Genomic DNA, 16,954 nt, shown 5'->3' on the forward strand with positions numbered 1-16,954 from the left:
CCGGTAAGAGGCGGCTTTTGCCAGCGGCAAATCTGAGGGCTAAATATCCTTCGTGTAGCGTTCGGGAAGTAATGGCAACGTTACAGAGGTTTTTTGGCCATTTTCCGTTTGTGGGATTCTCTAGGACGGCTCTACCGAGATTTTCAGGGCAGCTTGTCTATAGGTACTATTCCCGAAGGTTGAAAGGGAAAAGACCAAAAGGAGAAAAGGAAAGCATTGATATCGAAGGAATTTTGAAAAGTTCCACTGCCAACAAAGAATCTCCGGCGACTCCAAATGTTTCCGAGGTTTCGAACGATTCACCTGCTAACGAAGAAATTAAAAAGTGGCAAGTTTCAGAAGATAGGACTAATTTGCTGAAACAAGGCGAACGAAGGTAGATCTAACCAATTACTTAATTACTCAAGGGTGTGGGGGTACTGTAGCTTGTCCCTTAGGCACTAATCATGCAGGGATGGCAATCTTTGGAGATCTAAAATCTGGAGATATTCTCCATCCGGTCTCGCCAACTCCCCACCCCTCCAAGATTAACTCACCCATCCCCCTCCCCACCAGTTCTTCAGAATACAATAATCTATCTTGAACAGGAAATTTGCAGGAAAACAGAGCACTGGTATGTCGAGAATTTTTATTGGTTAAACAGAGAGATCTGATCAATCAATCGTTTATATGGCTGTGATGACAAAAGAGTTTTGTTTAGTTTAGAGATGAAGAAATGCATTAACAAACGATGGAATGAGTTTGAAAAAACCAATTTTTTTTAAACTTGGGGATGCAATTTGAGCCTTTAATGGAGCAAAGTCTTTAAAATGTTCAGAGTCATTTTTATCCAGGAGATTTGATGACCCATACGGGAGACCGGGAGATTCGTTCAGTATGCGGGGGACTCCCGGATAATGCAGGAAAGTTGGCATGTATGCTAATGGTAAATCATACAAAATCTTGCATGAATAAGCCCTGGCCAAAAGCCCAGAATAACCACATTCTGGCTTATTCTGGGCTTAAGAATTTAATTTTCTCCGGCTTTACAGAATTGGAAATATCGGACCATGGTTTAATTTGTTACTGACAGTATGGTGTTACCCGTGACATCGGGTCACGTGAGTAACACATCTTGCTAATCATGCGAGTTCGTAGTTCGTTCTCATTCGAGTTTTTGTATGTACAGTGAGTAGTACGTGTTTGATATTAAATCTATGTGAAACTTCAACCAGGTTAGGGTTAGGTTGGTGACGTAATTCAGAGGACTGGGGAGAAAAATTTTAACGCCGTATCCCACAACCGCGCGCGGCCTTAGTTGTAGCGGCCTTAGTTTTCCAAACTCCCTGCAGTATTGCCATCGCCAAAACTCAACAGATCATTACATGTCCCGTTACTGAATGAACATTCAAGTAGACCTGACAAGATCTAACCTTGCCTCTGCCATGTTGAATTTGAAAATAAGGCCGGTTGTGGGATACAGCGTTAATGTATATCACCCCAGTCCTCCAAATTATGTCACCAGATCACCTGGAAGATTTGAGCCTCTGAATCCAGCGAAACATCCTATAGCGTTACCTTCTCATACATAGCTTTTGGTTTTCTGACAACAAGAGTCTGCTATAATGCAGGGATTAGTTGAGGTGTCATTTTATTTGGTCCGCCTCACACTAGTTGCAAAATTACAGCATTATTAAACTTGTCCAACGACATGGACCTAAATTGATTTTAAATAAATGGAGGGGATGCAGCTTTTGGCTGATTAATACATTGCCTGCTCAGGTGCCCTAGGACAACCCCCCCCCCCCCACCCCCAGGGGGACAAAAATCCCGAAAAACATACCCTGGCTGGCTGCAAGTCCCCATTAAGCCCTTATAAGGGAGTACCCCCCCCCCCCCCCCTGGGACAACCCTAGTTGACAAGTAAAATCATCTGGCATTTGGGAATTTCAATTATTTCTTATTGAATTAGGTCCTTGATTCCCCCCCAAAAGAGGAGGGAGATTTTAGATGTTTTCTACTTTCCTCCGAGGACAGTTGTGAACAAGAGCTCCCCCATCAACTGTCAGGTGACTGTCGACTGATAGTTGGCCAATAGTCGACAAACAGTTGGCCAACTTTAAGAAGAATCGAAAAAGGACAGCCAACCAAGAGTTGATAAGCTGTCAGTTGCTTGTTGAGAAAACGTTTTAGAAAATTATGATATCTTTTTACCAATGCAAGTTGCTGCACGGCAAACCAAAAAGCTCTACTTGTCTGGGATTCGTTTCGTGGTCACTTCTCAAATTGTGATCTTAACATTTTGTTGCACAAAGTACTTGGCTATAAGACACACCCCAATTTTAGCACTAACTTGCCACCCAAGGCCAGATTTCTCTTGAAAAAACTGTGTGCCTTATAACCAAATAACTGCGGTATTATTTCGTACATGATAGGAAAAATGGTGTGAACCTGATAGTGCATTACATGATTTATGGTCACTCATGATGTTTTGAAAGATCTCAAATTGTGCTCACCTATAGATGGTTTTCACCTGCCGTCACAGCAGCCATGTTGCTGCACAGAACAATAGAGAGAAGTCTTTTGGGAATTTGAGTCTATTATAATGCAAAACATGAGCCTTAATTTCCTATTGTTTTGTGCACCAACATCGCTGTCTCGTTGCGTGATTGAAAACCATCTATGGCTTGTGCAATTTTAAGATCTTTAAAAACATCAATCGATGACCGTAACATCATGAAATGCACTTGTTCATACTATTTCCCATACTTGTTTAATCATATCTTGTTTATTCTCTCTTTTTGATCTTTTACTGTGCTCTGTGAACTTGAATTGGTACTCTCTGTACTCTTGGTTAATATCTAGTCAATGATAATTTATTTGTAATATTTTTTTCAGGGTGGCAATTATTGCAGTTGTGACAATGCTTGTTGGATTTGTTGCAGTGAAGTCGATAGTGTACGGTAAGGATACAGTTTTTTTCCATACCTCAGCTTGCCGAGGCTACATGTATTCTTTTTTTACGGGCACTTTGTCAACTGGTGGGAGGCGCGGTGGCCTCGTGGTTAGTGAGTTCGACTCCAGATTGAGTGGTCCGGGCTTGGGTCCTGGCCGGGGACATTTTGTTGTGTTCTTGGGGAAGACACTTTACCCTCACGGTGCCTCTCTCCACCCAGGTGTATAAATGGGTACTGACGAATTTAATGCTGGGGGTAGCTCTGTGATGGACTAGCATCCCATACAGGGGGGGAGTAAAAATACTCCTAGTCACTTCATGATATGGAAACCGGAGATAAGCGCTGGCCTGATGGGCCTTTCTAGGCTTGTAACAGAGACTTTACCTTTGTCAACTGTGGAATTCAGGGCTAACCTGCGATCAAGCCCATTTTTAGCTTTGCCCATAATTATGTTCTCTTATGTCGTCGCTCACTAAAATCTATTTTTCGTAAATCGCCAACTCCACAATAGGTACCACGTGAATCTAAAATAGAGCCTGATCACAAGTTAGTTCAGGACACAAACAGGAAGTTTTAGTCATGATCATTAAGGTGCTTGTTCAAAAGCTAATTTTTTTTGTTTCTATTTTATTAGTCACTGAGAAGAGAAGGAAAACAAAGGAGGCCACAGAACAACTAGCGCCACATTCCATGATAGCAACTACTGAAACTTCAAGCTGTATGGACTTGCACTGAAACATCTTCCATTATAATTGCGCACATGATTAACGTGCCTTGTAAATGGCATTCTGCCTGAAAAAAAACCAAGTTAATCTTTTGAAACAAGTTAATGGCCAGCCATTGGGTACATTAGTGCTCTTTCAATAACCATCAGTTTGATTACCGTTCACCACTGTATCACTGGTAAAATAAATTGTAGGAGCATGGGTTGTTTAGGTAGAACGTGGAAAACTAAGCAAGGAAACCTAAACATAAATTGGGACAAGGCCAGAGAATAAGAACTTTATCCCCAAATAGGAGTTAAGTGAATTTTATCAGGGTTGAGGTTTAATGGTTACTTTCTGGCACTGGTAAACATCCTAGAAAGGCAACCACTAGCTACTAATCAGACCAGACGACAATTTATCAGTTACCAAGAGGTAACAAGACAAGATAACGAGTTAGCAGACAGAGGATCTTTTGCCATCTTTTCTGTAGCATGGGTTTGGATGTACGAGGAAGGAGGGACTCCCCCTCTCCACTCTGCACTCTCAGTTACATGTATTTCAAAGCAAGAGTGAATTAGATCTATCACTTTGCGGTCTTGCCCAGCACAGTCACAAATGCATTTACTTTTAGATACACTTTGCGTGCGAAACAAACAAAGGGCCACCAATTTTAACCAATCAGAAGAAGCCATGTCACACATGACTGCTTCTGCCACGTTTTTGTGAGGACAGGTATTCTTAAAAATAAGACTCATTTTGTGACTGCGGTGAGGAGCCCACCCCTGCCATAACCTTCTTGTCTAATTCACTCTTGTTTCAAAGTCAATGTTTTGGTACAATAAAAAACCTTTTTACTTTTTATACTACCGTGGTAGCTCATTTGCTCTTTATTAAATTATTACTACTGAGTGATTATATCCCTGTGAGTTCAAAAATGTTTTTCCATTATTGTTGTTTGCAGAAAAATCTATTGATTAAGTCACTTTACGTGCAGGATTCTGTCCTTTTGCTTTGAAGGGCTTTTTAACATACATATCAAGTGTTTTTCCCAAGAAATGAGAAAGCTAAAGCTGCTAATGTCATTAAAGGTTTGTGGTTTTTTGCAGCATCCTTTCCAGCCTTTAGTTCTTCCTCTTCTTGGAATCCTGCAATATAAGCAATATGGTATGCACTGACATTATATAAGTTACCATCCAGTTCTCACCCCATCTGCCCCACAATAATGCTTTCATTTTTTAGGTTGTAGCAACAAATTAATCTTATCAGCTGAATGCCTAATATTTTGGTAAACAGGCCTTAGTTGTTCAAACAATGGGTGGCGCTATCCGCCGGATAAACTATCCAGTGGATAAGCCATGGCGAAACCAATTGCACTATCCAATGGATAGTGATTCATCCAGTGGAGAGTATTATCCACCTTTTGAACAACTGGGACCAGATGGCCAACTGTCAGATTTATAGTGATACTATCGATCTCAGATGTTGGTGGACAACAGCTTTTTTCCTGCCCATTTCAAAGATCATTGATTTCAGTCTGTGGTTAAAAAATTCTGATCATGTGAAAACATTCTTTGCGGATTTGCCATTTCAAAAATACCAATCACATGATGCCATTTTCTGTGGTTTATTTACTCGCGGAAAGTGGTTTCTTCAAATGGTAAGCAAAAACTGGGGAATGGGAAATTCAGTTGGAATTGGACCAGGTGTGTACATGTACCATTCACAAAATTCATACAAGTTTACGGAGAGAGCCTGGAGGGAGGCAAAATCATCCATGAAAATGTAAACGGAAACATGTCTTCTGTTTGAGAATTTCGGTTGGAAATTTTTGCCTACCTTTCAAGAAGTCCCGAAAAAATTGGAAATTTTCCAAAACGCTCAGCTAAAATTAATAGACTTACCATTTACATTCCAACCAAAATTTTCGAATTTTTTTTGGAAATAGTAAACAACCTGTCGCTCTCCTCAAAGAGAAAAGAACAAAACAATGTGCAAGTAAAACTGACCAAAGTTATTACCCAGAAAAGCCTTATCCAAGAAAATAAGAAGTGGCATAATAGACACAATAGTACAAGCAGGTGGAGGCTAAAACTTCGGGTTTCTTTCTACTCACAGCCATGAGAAGAACGAAGGAATAGCATCACATGATCAGTATTTTTGAAACCACAGAGCCACAAAAAATGTTATCGTGTGATCAGAATTTTTGAGCCGCAGACTGAAATCAACAGTCCGTGAAGTGGACTGAAAAAAAGCCGGACGTCTCAGATAGATAGTATTAGTATCAGCAAACATAAGGGAATAGGCCTGATGCATATGCTCAAAATTCACAACCAAAACTCACAAAATTGCACAAAATTATTCACATTATCTGACTGGACATGCAATACTGTTTGATTTTCAAATTCGAGGCTTGGTGAAATTACCTAGTCAGATGTCATCACGCACAGAGGCTATGGTGACTACTACTACTACTTTAGCAGTATATTAAATATCTGACAAGTCATTTTGTGAAATTTTGGGAAAGACTGAGATACTTTCCACTCTGTTTGTTCTCACGTTTTAGCTTTCACATTACAGTACAATGTAGGTACTTAGTAACAAAATGGGTAAATGTCCTTGTGAATGTTCACACCTTTCCAAACCAGAATATGAAATTTATATGTGTTCACACCTTTCCAAACCAGAACATGAAATTTATATATGTTGTCCTTATTAAGGCTTTTATGAGAAACCTAGAAACTTGTTTGAAAGGTGTAAAGAACAAATAATATTTTTCAAGAAAATCGACATAACATGCAATAGTATTGTCTTCTCCTCAATCAAGGGGAAGCCAAAGGGTCATGGAAGACAAGAAAAAACAATTTTGACAGGGGTTTACCTGTGCGAGTTGCAATGATTAACAGTCACACATGCCCCTTTTATTTTTGGGTGGACGTCAATCAAATGTTTCCATGACGAATTCGGCTACTACCAAGTGAATGATGCCACTATATTGTCATGGAAACATTTAACTGACATTCACCCAAATTTAGTTTCGGAAAATGTTGAGGAAGCACATGTGACTTATAACCACTGTAAGAAGATACAACACCTGTACAGCACATGCTATAAAAACGTTTTTAGTCAGTCATTGCCATACAATGGGCAAGATGCTAAAAGTTACTCCTACCTTGTTTTGGGCAAGGATTATCATGAGCCGACGGAAAATCTGAATGAAGTCCAAAAACAAATCCACCGAATGCCTAAAGAAGAAATCAAAAGTAAGGCTGCAGGCAAGAATAATATTGTCCACCTCACTCTTATTTCCCTATATCTTGTTCTAAAACAAATACATAATAATGGATTTATCAGCAGTGTTCAAATCCACAAGCATTTACAGTCAAGCTATGTCACGCATGACCTGCATCCACGACTGAAATAAACATTAAAATTCTGAATCCCTTTTTAGAGCTTCCAAGGTACGAATAGAATCTTGAAGATTTTTCTAAAAGTTGCTGCAAAAAATGCACAATAACTGAACAATAATAGTTCATCAAATGCTTGAAATAGTTTTCACTTTTCAAACACCATTTATTTTATAACAAAACGGAAGTTTATAGTTAACTGTTTATGAATTCAGAATCTTAAGAGCAAAGTTCAATTTAAAGTGGAACGCAGATTTGAATAGTCAGTTCACATTTCAAAACAAAAGTGGTCACCCAGCAACACTGCCTTAAAAATACACTTCGTTGTACATTGGCCCAAAGGCTAACCCCTGGGTCCTCCATTTCAAATGCATCATTTTAGTAAATACCTCTTACTAACAGAGTCCGAGGTGCATACTGTAAAATTACAAACCAAGTTTTTTCCTGTCTATTTATGGCCCAAGCGAGAAGTGCACAAGCCATAAATTAACGGGGAAAAAACAAGGATCGATCTGTGATTATACAGTATGGACCCAGAAAACGAGGTTAGTAAGATGTTTCTTTTATCTTTGTGGTAATCAGCCACATGGGAAAGGAAACAAGTTGAAGTCAAGCAGAAGGTTTAACTGCCACAAAGCTTGCTGTGTCAAGATATAAAAAACAAAATCTTCTTCGCTGTTTGAAATAGTTGCTTGCAAGATTCAAACAGTTTCACAAGTTTATGTAACAGAAATGACATGAAAAACTTGCTAGAGCATGTTTTATCGACACTTCCAATTTAGCAGGCCGTACTGTAGGATACAGCCCGCTAATTTAGCCAATCACTGCATGCACACCATCTGAGAGATATCACGTATTAGAGTTTGTTGGCTCACAGTTCATTAAGATGATGGAGATGCTTATTTTCACTTCTATGTGTTATAAATTGCATACAAAGCACAATAAAGTAGTTAAGAACACATATAATTATTTTGACTTAAAGAAATAGGGGCACTTTAAATAAACATGTACATGTTCCTACTTAAACTGTGTTCTTTCTTCATTTATGGTTTGTATAAGTTAGTAATGGCATGGGACCGAGGGCAATTTAGGATTACTTGCAAGGGCATATTTTCAAAGTTTCACAAAATTGCCTGAGTCGCAAAGGGCAATTTGTAAAACTTTGAAAATACAAGTGAAATTAATCCTTCATTGCACAAGGGTACATTGCTATTGCATGTTTATCACATAAAGGGCAAAATAATTATTGATGGAAGCCCGTTCAGTGCCACAACAAATGACAACCAACTTAACATGCTTTCATTTGGTTAAAGTTTAATTCAATAAATCGATGCTGTCAACAGAAATAGCGCTTAATTTAATTAAACTGTATTTTACATGCGGGGAAAAAACACTTTAATCAGAGTCAGAATCTGGAAGAAGATTCTCTTGTAACTTAGCTTGCTCTGGATAAACAACTGTTGACCAGTTAGGATCAAGCAATCATGCCTTCTTGATTACCAAAAGTGCCCTTGTGATTAAGAAAAAAATGCCCCCCGTCTCGGCCAATCGGCATTCAGTAATTTTGCCCCGTATGTGATAAATTTGTTATGTCTGGTTGGAAATGTGTTGGATTTTGCACACAGATAATCTCAGATGCTTCATGCTGCAGATAAGTTCCAGCTATACATGAAAATTGTGTACTGAGCAGGGGTTTCAATAACTTCTGAAATAGCCGTCCACGATAACCCATTGAAGGTGGCAGTTTGACAAGTTTATGATAGCATTTTTAGTGAAAATCAAGGCAAACTAGCCGGCGGTGCAAGGCAAAGCAGGCGGCGGTATACCGCCGGTAACTGGCTTCCACTGAAACCCCTGGACTACTGAGCTCTCAGGGCTTTCATGTGTAATTTTACCTTACGATATATCCTTACCAGACAAAGTCCTTGTCTCCTCGCTTGTGCTTGTATACAATCAGCTGAGTGTCATACAGCACAAAGCCACAGAATAACAGCAAGCCACCATACAACTCAACCTAAACCCCCCAACAAGAAGAAGGAAGTAAGTGATTTGAAACTGGAGCTGCATATTGTTAATTGTTCATAATGAATGGCAGTAATTATTTTACCTGGAAGATGAGTGGGGCTCCAAGAAACAAATTAACCAGGGACAGGAAACAAAGCATACTCAACCCCGACAGTAACGTTCCTATAAAAAAAAAAAGCACTCTTGTTGTAGATGCAACAATATTATACAGAAGCAACTTTAGATGTACAAAATGGAGTCAACTAACAGAGGAAAATGTGCATAATACCGTATTATAACAGCTTTTGTGAAATCAATATTGGTATTAAAGATATTCAGTTGTGAAAGATTCACATCTGAATGACAGGCAGTCATGGTCTTGACTAGCGAATCAAGACCATAGTACTCAAGTCCATGGTAAAACGTGTCTTCAGTAGACCATGTTACAGTGCAGACCAGAAATATGCGTCCTACGCAGACGCAAAACGCACGCGCGTTTTTTGCGCACACGCGTTTTTAAATGCGCATTTCCAAACGCGCATTTGATGCGCGTTTTTTCTTTTGTTATGCAAACTCGTATCGTAGATGTGATGTTCATTGTTCCACGAAACAATAGACAGACGATAAAATGAATATTTAATTTCTGTGATCAACTTACCAGAACATTTGAATTGAAGAGCGGTGTCAACTGACCATTGTGAGTTTTCGAAACGAACCTACAAAGTTTTAAATTCTTTCGACTTTCACTGAATGAAAAATAATAAAACTCTGTTGTCATCCTGCAGCTGACCACTGATAGTTAAGTTATTTTGACCTTTCTGTTGCCGAAACTGCAGTTTGGATCGTTTTCACAGAAAATGCCAGACAACGGAGAAAATAATTCTGTAGCTTCTGACTTTTCTGCCAATTCTTCGCAATAAAAGTGCTTTGCCGAAAATTTGTTGAGCTTAAGAATTTCGGGAAAAAAAGAAAACAGCGCTACTGAGGAGTTTTTGTAACATCCCAAGTTTTTGCGAACGTCAAATACTGAGAATGGTGCCACAGAAGTCGTCATGAGATAACTGCTTTGAGGCTCCAACAAGTAAACATTTGGTTCCAGGCTCTCAAACAAAAGAAGACGACATTAGGGCCGTTTATACGAGAGAAAATAAGCCGTGGCTTACTCTAGCCACATATTACGCGAAAGGGACTATTTATACGAGTATAAACTCCCAGGCCAGGATAAGCCGCGGCTTGAGAAAGCCGTGAACGTAGATTTTGTACCAATCACACCTTACTTATGTCTTATGTAAGCCGCGACCAAAGTAAGCCGCGGCCTATTTCCCTTTTTTGTCACACAGGGTTTCACTCCGTATGCTTCCAGCCAACCCCGTGTTAATTCTCCTCCGTAAAGCTTAACTAAAGAAAGAAATTGGTGCAGAAGATATCGTAAAGGGGAGATTTTTCAACTCCGAGCGCATTCCAGTGAATCTTGCTGAAGTAATACAGCTGCAATTCGCAAAAGGACACAATGCCGAGACGCCTTTTGAATGTCACGCACGCATTACAAAAATTATTTTGAAATATACGAGAAAGTACCGGTATTACAGATGGCGTAAGTAAGTTTTGTTTGCGAATGAATATACTCCTTATTTCGTTTATTTTACTGCATTTCACTGCGCCGTTCGTCCAAGTCTTGCTCTTAGCGTTATTTGTTATTTATCTACTAACTTTACTGACCGTCGATTTCTGTTGGCAAAACCGATGTCTTTCAAATTGAAAATAGTCCTGTTTTACGTTTTAATCACAGGAAAATATTTACATGTATTTCCCTCATTATGTCATTTGTTGATGCAGCGAGAAGTGAAAGTAATTTTCAAATGTCTGAAATTAAATATGAAGCGGAAGCGAGTGCATTGTTGACTCGAATTTCACTTGGAAGCACGCGTTACGTTATTTGAAATTTTGTCAAACACTTCACTGTTGACATAGCCATTGTCTTGCGCTGAAACTAACAATAAAACTTAAACAATGAAAAGACAATGGGCCAACTCATACATACTAATTATCTTTGATGAATGTGCGTTTTTGATGCGCGTGTTACAGACGCAGACGCGTGTGCGCAATTTTCGTATGCTCGTTTTGCACGCGTTTTTTGGGACGCATATTTCTGGTCTGCACTGTAAACCGTGCTTTCCACCTGTCATCCACATGGGAATTTTTCACAAATGAAGGTGATCACCTTAAAGGGCCACCAACAACCACAAGTCTTTGCGGGTGTGCAAGCTATCGGTGCCATTTTCTGTAATAAAGAAACTAGTATTTCTCGAAAAGTCAAATTCCATCGCCTCACATTGTCGTGTTTTGGATGCCCAGTAGCTTCAAACTTTGTTAATATTTTCCTTAATGTTTAAATATTGTATTTTTGGCGTTATTTGGGTGTTGTGTCCGTGTTAAAAGCGAAATGAAAACTGTGAAGAAAGGTCGTCCACCGAGGAAGGAAAAGCGCCATGTTATTTGGCTCACTACTTCAACCTTAAAATTATGAACGAAAAGAGGAAGGCGTTTGGATTAAAAAACAAATCGAACAGCAAATTCGCAGAAGTTCTTCTTCACGGGATGTTTCTGAAGTGAACCGGGCGATTCGATTGCCCGGATAATAACAACAACAAAGGCGCGCAACGGACACTGGTTGTTGGTGGCCAATTAACCCATTGATACCTCAAACAGCCTCGGACACCTCCAGTTGACCAGTAAAACTGCCTGGCATTAAACAGAGTATGTCTCACTGCAAGGGGTCTATGGGTTAATGCCCAAGTCACCAGTGGAGGGTAGGTGCCCAAGGAGCCCGGGGGCTGCAACCGCAGTCACATCCCCACCTAACAACACAGGTGTGAATGACGAAAAAAATGTATATGTACAAAGTGTCGAATTACAACATGCAGAATGGATTTTAGAGGGTGTTACACACATCCACTACATCCTTTTCTCCTTCAGGCACACCCTCCCCTCTATCTGCACAATTTTCTGCACCACGGTCAAACTCACCCAACTCTTTAAACTCAATGCAAGGCTGCTGCCTAAATTTCGGAACAAGTAGCCCAAACGGGCACCTAACTTATCACAAGGGGATTCATCCTCATTTTTAATTAATCAATTCTGGGCTCTCAAAAAAATGACTCAGGCGACTAACTTTAATGTTGGAAGCCTGAAGGGCTCCAGAAAAATTTTCTTAGACAGCAGCCTTGTCAATGAATAATTTATTTATTACTTTAACATCATTACCTCCCAGGTACAGATAGGTTCGCTGTTCAGCCCACAATGCACTCAGTGTGAAACAAACAAATATCAGTGTTGTAGCAAAGAAAGCTGTTGGGATGATACTGTAATGGAGACAACATCAAACTGATTAATAACAGCTAACTTGTAGATAGATGCAGGTACAGGAGATATGTCTACTTTTTATTAGATATTCACCACAACAAGCGACAACTGTAATCCTCATACATGCCTTTTGCAAGTATAAAATTTCACTTGTGCAATGAATTGTTGATGTATATATAACTAATATTAAGTATTTTACATTCTAAATTACAGAACAGTTACTCTGTAAATAAAGGGGGATAGAACACTAGATTTGCTCATGAAGTTACACAAGTTTACACCTATTTGAACAGAAAAACAAATTAGGGTTAGATGCTATTTAACATTTTAAACTGTATTATGATTACACATGAACATGACCTGATTCTTATTTTGATGTAACTGCCACCCACTCTAATAAACTACTAATAAAATTTTACAAGTCCATTTCTATGTTCTTTTTAATCTTAGGGTCTATCTCTGAATCTCATTAATTTTGTTTCTTCACTCCAAAAGATACACTACTATTTTTTTTTTTTTTTTTTTTGACACTACTACCTGATGATGGTTGATCGTAAATTCTCTGAACTTTTATACCAACTGCGTTTCACAGTCATCTAGCTGACAGGATGTCCCACTCAGGGTTCGTGCTGGATTTTGTTTACAAATTCCAGGAGTATTCAATCCCTTTTTCAAGGGCTTTTCAAGTGCCCCCTAAGTCCAAAGTTAAATTCCAGGCCTTGATTGTTCAAAAAGTGGATAATGCTATCCGCCGGATAAATCACTATCCATTGGATAGCGCAATTGGTTACTGTCCACTGGATAGTGATTTATCGGCCGGACAGCACTATCCATCATTTGATAAACTGGGGCAAGGGCTTTTCAAGGACTTCAAGGAGTAGAATGAACCCTGCCCACAGTCAATTAGTATTCCTTCCAGTATTAAATAAAATAAGTACATTTCAAAGAAAATTCTACCTTTCAATAAATTTAAAATTTACGATGTGCTGAATATTGCCTAAAATGTTACATAAGCCTCTCACCACTAAGGAGGTCCTTCATTGACAATTCTTGCGTTGAAAAGGTGAGGCATGATAAGAACTTACAATACTTATCACAGTGATAGACTGCATTCTTGCATGCATGACTGTCTGACATCAGTGTTAACCCGGCCAGACTTAGCATTTCTAGTACTACTTACTTAAAGCGGCCAGACTTAGTATTTCACTCTGTCTAACACCAGACAATTTTACTCGTCAATGGGGAAGCCCCAGGAGTCAGTGGGTTAAACATAGCCTGTGTACAGCCACCCGCTCTCCTAAAAAATTGGGGAGGAGTGTCTGTGAGTTATCACTGGTAATCGCATTCTGGAATAATTTTGTAAATATTATTGAGTGATTTACACTGACCCAAATTTGCATGGCTCATATTTCTTTCTAGCTAAATTTTCAAAATGGTGGTCAATGCAATAGATTCCAAACGTGCATTGAAGAGCATCTCCAATAGTCAAGAAAAATGCATAGAGGCACTCTTTGAAGGAAAGGATGTGTATGCAAGTCTTCCAGCAGGATATGGAATGTTGCTGATCTTGAGAGCAGTCCCGCTCGTGGCCAACGAGCTGTTATCTTCCTAAATATGTACACACCTCAAATCTTCCAGTGCAACATGCATTGTAGCTTGTTCTTGAGAATGGTTAGATTGGTTAGAGCAAGGCGTTGGGATTACATTGACTGGTAAGGGAATAGCGGAAGACTTTTTTCAAGTGAACAATCTTTTGAATCGCACCATTCACGTGAAGATTCGTCACAAGCACCCTTGTTCAGCACTGACAAACAATTCCCACAAATGTCGATTTACACCCCACAGATAACAATTGTGTTCGTACTTCAAAAGTAAAACCTCTTCAACCATCAAAAAGATTTTTATCCATATTTCTTACCATGCACAAAGTAAACACAAACTTATCATAAAATCTTTCACAGTGTTGTTGATGTATGTAAACGCCACATATTTGTTTGGAGAAATGAAAATAAATGCCAATCAAAAGTCGTTGCTTCACTGATGCAGTGATCGAGGATAATAACCAATCAAATCATTTCCCACACATTCCAGGAAAAATCACGCGGTATTTAACACGATTATCAACAGTAAGTCACAGACACTCTTCTCCGATGTTTCAGGAGAGCCAATGGCTGTACACAGGCTATGTTAATGACTTCCCGGGGTTCCCCGTTGACGAGTAAAGTCATCTGGCCGGTTTGGGTGTTATAGGGTTAACCACCATAATTTGAAGAGAATAACAAAGTGGGTATAACAATCTCAAAATGCCCGGTTCTGTCTTAACTATTGCTAGAAATGTTCTTGTTTGGGGTATGAATAAAACATTATTCTTTGTTGACCAGATCAATCGCAGTACCTTGGATCAATCTGGATGACAAAATCCATCAGAGGCCCGAGACCGAGTCCTGAAATTAGCAAAGAAAAGCAAAGATAAATCAAGCAAAGGAGCTTACTCATTATAAATGCACAGAGTAAAAAGTAATGAAATTATTGAGCTCAAGGTTTTAGATTTCTTCCACATGGAATGTGCTCTATTAGGATTAAGAAGAAAAGGGGTTAACACACGGACAATCCTGGCCAAAACATTTGGGACACAGTCTTTTTTCAAAGACAAAACCTTTGACTGTACATAAAGGATACATACAGTATTACCCACCTGAGCAAAAGGCAAACCCCATGAGAATACCTAGAATGCACAAGACAAAACAAATTAATGCGTAACTAAACAGGAGCATCAGTCAAGATGAGGACTTTATAGCCTTGGGTTGAGTTTTTTGTTTTTGTTTCTAATTTCATGTGTTCACTTCAGTTTCATTGGAAGGAGAATAAAGTGTTTGGATCAAGGGATCAAAGTCGTATGTATTAACCCTCGCTAACTGGAACCTTGTGCGAACTCGAACCAAAATCGACTTCCCCTGCATGCCCTGCATGCCTTTACTGCAATTTTACCCTCCGTAACTCAAACTTCCCACTAATTCGAAGCAATATTCATTTCCCTTCAGGTCATTCTCTATAATTATATATTTACCCTTGATAACTCAAACCATGTCTGTCAACACATATGACAAATAAAAGAAAAATAATGTGCTGCAACTGACTATTTCTTGACAAAATAAATCACATGAACTCTGTAGCAGTAGCCCAACCTTGTTTACATTGAAAACTGCAAAGTTTGCAGTACCTTTAATAGAACTTTAATACTTTACCTCTCCTACTGCTTTGCTTTATGTTACGTTATGTTCTGATTTCTACAGTAATTTAGAAATGAACTGTTCCATTTTCACTTGATTAAAATGTATACTGTGTGAATAGAAAAAAGAGTATACATCAATTTTTCCTTATTTCCGGTACTTTTTTTTCAGCTCCAAACAACTTCAACTCTCCATAACTTGCACCTTTTACCATTTCCCTTTGAAGGTTATTGCATTTCCCTTAGATCTTTTTTGACAATAAACCTATTAAAAGTTTAAATTGCCATAAACTACAGTATAACAATACAGTCTGCGTGAGACATGTTAATAAATTCTTATCCTTAAGTACTTACCAAATCTCTTTGTTTGATTCTTCCCATCATAAGGGGTCAGTGAAAGAGCAATCAGGAATCCAATAGAGGCAATAGCTGACAAGAATCCACCCTTGATGAAACCAAACATAATAACAACATGCAATAATTATTATCAAATTGCAAAGTGTAAGTGCTCTGCCAAATTATCTTAACGTAAAGAAGAGCAAATCAAAATTAATGAAACATTAATTTTTGATGAAATGAAAATACCAGAGCACCAAAAAATAGCCCCTTGAAGAAGAGTAGAGAACAAGCAAACACATTATTTTAGTATACTGAACAGTGAGAAATATGGGAATGAATCCCAGGCCCCACTGACAGACAAGTGCTCTCACCACTGAGCAACTCTGCTCTGCTTTACAGAATCCAAGAACCCTAATTTTCCACCAAATAACTGAGAAAAAAAGACTCCACTCTGGTAAGTGGATTGACAATACTAGCAAAAAAAGAACTGCTCTTGACGCTTGACATAACACCCATCCATCATATCATTTGACAAAGTTGCACCCATGCAATGACTTTTTCTTTCTTGCTTGTTTTACAGGCGGACAGATGCAAACTACACTACAGGGATGTATATATACAGATTTGTTATAGGCAGGAATGTGGACATCATAGACAGGTATGATGGGCCATAGACCCATTTAATCATGCCAAAGGCACGATTCAGCTAGGGGGGGTTCAGGGGCATGTTTCTCCAGAAAATTTTGAAAATCTAGACTCTCTGAAACACATTTTCCTTGATTTTGGTGAAAACTTGATCTCATTTTAGGCATTTGGAACTTTTCCCAGTAAACAAAGATTTCCCATAATAAAGCTTCAGTTCAACTAAACTAGACTAAAATATGAAATACAATCAAGTGCAGATGACTGAGCAATAAAGTAAGCAATTCTGTCATGGAAGTGATGAAGCTTATTTCGACAATCTCATCTTGT

At 38.9% G+C, this 16,954-nt stretch overlaps 2 protein-coding genes across 2 annotated transcripts in view; one reads left to right on the forward strand and one right to left on the reverse strand.

The window, feature by feature from the left end:
* The first annotated feature begins 71 nt into the window (after nucleotides 1-71).
* On the forward strand, nucleotides 72-4,504 carry LOC138036255 (uncharacterized). The gene is made up of 3 exons (XM_068882597.1): nucleotides 72-376; nucleotides 2,878-2,942; nucleotides 3,571-4,504. The coding sequence occupies exons 1-3, from the start codon at nucleotides 72-74 to the stop codon at nucleotides 3,669-3,671; spliced, it is 471 nt and encodes a 156-aa protein (XP_068738698.1). The 3' UTR covers nucleotides 3,672-4,504.
* Nucleotides 4,492-16,954, reverse strand: part of LOC138036253 (probable Bax inhibitor 1) — a 17,934-nt gene continuing 5,471 nt past the window's right edge. Inside the window, exons 3-10 of the mRNA XM_068882595.1 lie at nucleotides 15,998-16,088; nucleotides 15,110-15,139; nucleotides 14,810-14,858; nucleotides 12,316-12,413; nucleotides 9,155-9,234; nucleotides 8,961-9,061; nucleotides 6,813-6,885; nucleotides 4,492-4,788 (exon numbers count right to left, since the gene is read on the reverse strand). Coding sequence (XP_068738696.1) covers nucleotides 4,765-4,788; nucleotides 6,813-6,885; nucleotides 8,961-9,061; nucleotides 9,155-9,234; nucleotides 12,316-12,413; nucleotides 14,810-14,858; nucleotides 15,110-15,139; nucleotides 15,998-16,088 — 546 coding nt within the window. The 3' untranslated portion in view covers nucleotides 4,492-4,764. The remainder of the gene's footprint in view (nucleotides 4,789-6,812; nucleotides 6,886-8,960; nucleotides 9,062-9,154; nucleotides 9,235-12,315; nucleotides 12,414-14,809; nucleotides 14,859-15,109; nucleotides 15,140-15,997; nucleotides 16,089-16,954) is intronic.

Source organism: Montipora capricornis, unplaced genomic scaffold, assembly GCF_036669925.1.
Source record: "Montipora capricornis isolate CH-2021 unplaced genomic scaffold, ASM3666992v2 scaffold_475, whole genome shotgun sequence".
NCBI classification, from domain to species: domain Eukaryota; kingdom Metazoa; phylum Cnidaria; class Anthozoa; order Scleractinia; family Acroporidae; genus Montipora; species Montipora capricornis.

Bases quoted from the DNA above. Each gene is read 5' to 3' on its own strand.
- LOC138036255 (XM_068882597.1), top strand. From the start codon at position 72: ATGGCAACGTTACAGAGGTTTTTTGGCCATTTTCCGTTTGTGGGATTC. The intron at 377-2,877 runs GTAGATCTAACC...TATTTTTTTCAG, and splicing joins CTGAAACAAGGCGAACGAAG to GGTGGCAATTATTGCAGTTG. The intron at 2,943-3,570 runs GTAAGGATACAG...CTATTTTATTAG, and splicing joins AGTGAAGTCGATAGTGTACG to TCACTGAGAAGAGAAGGAAA.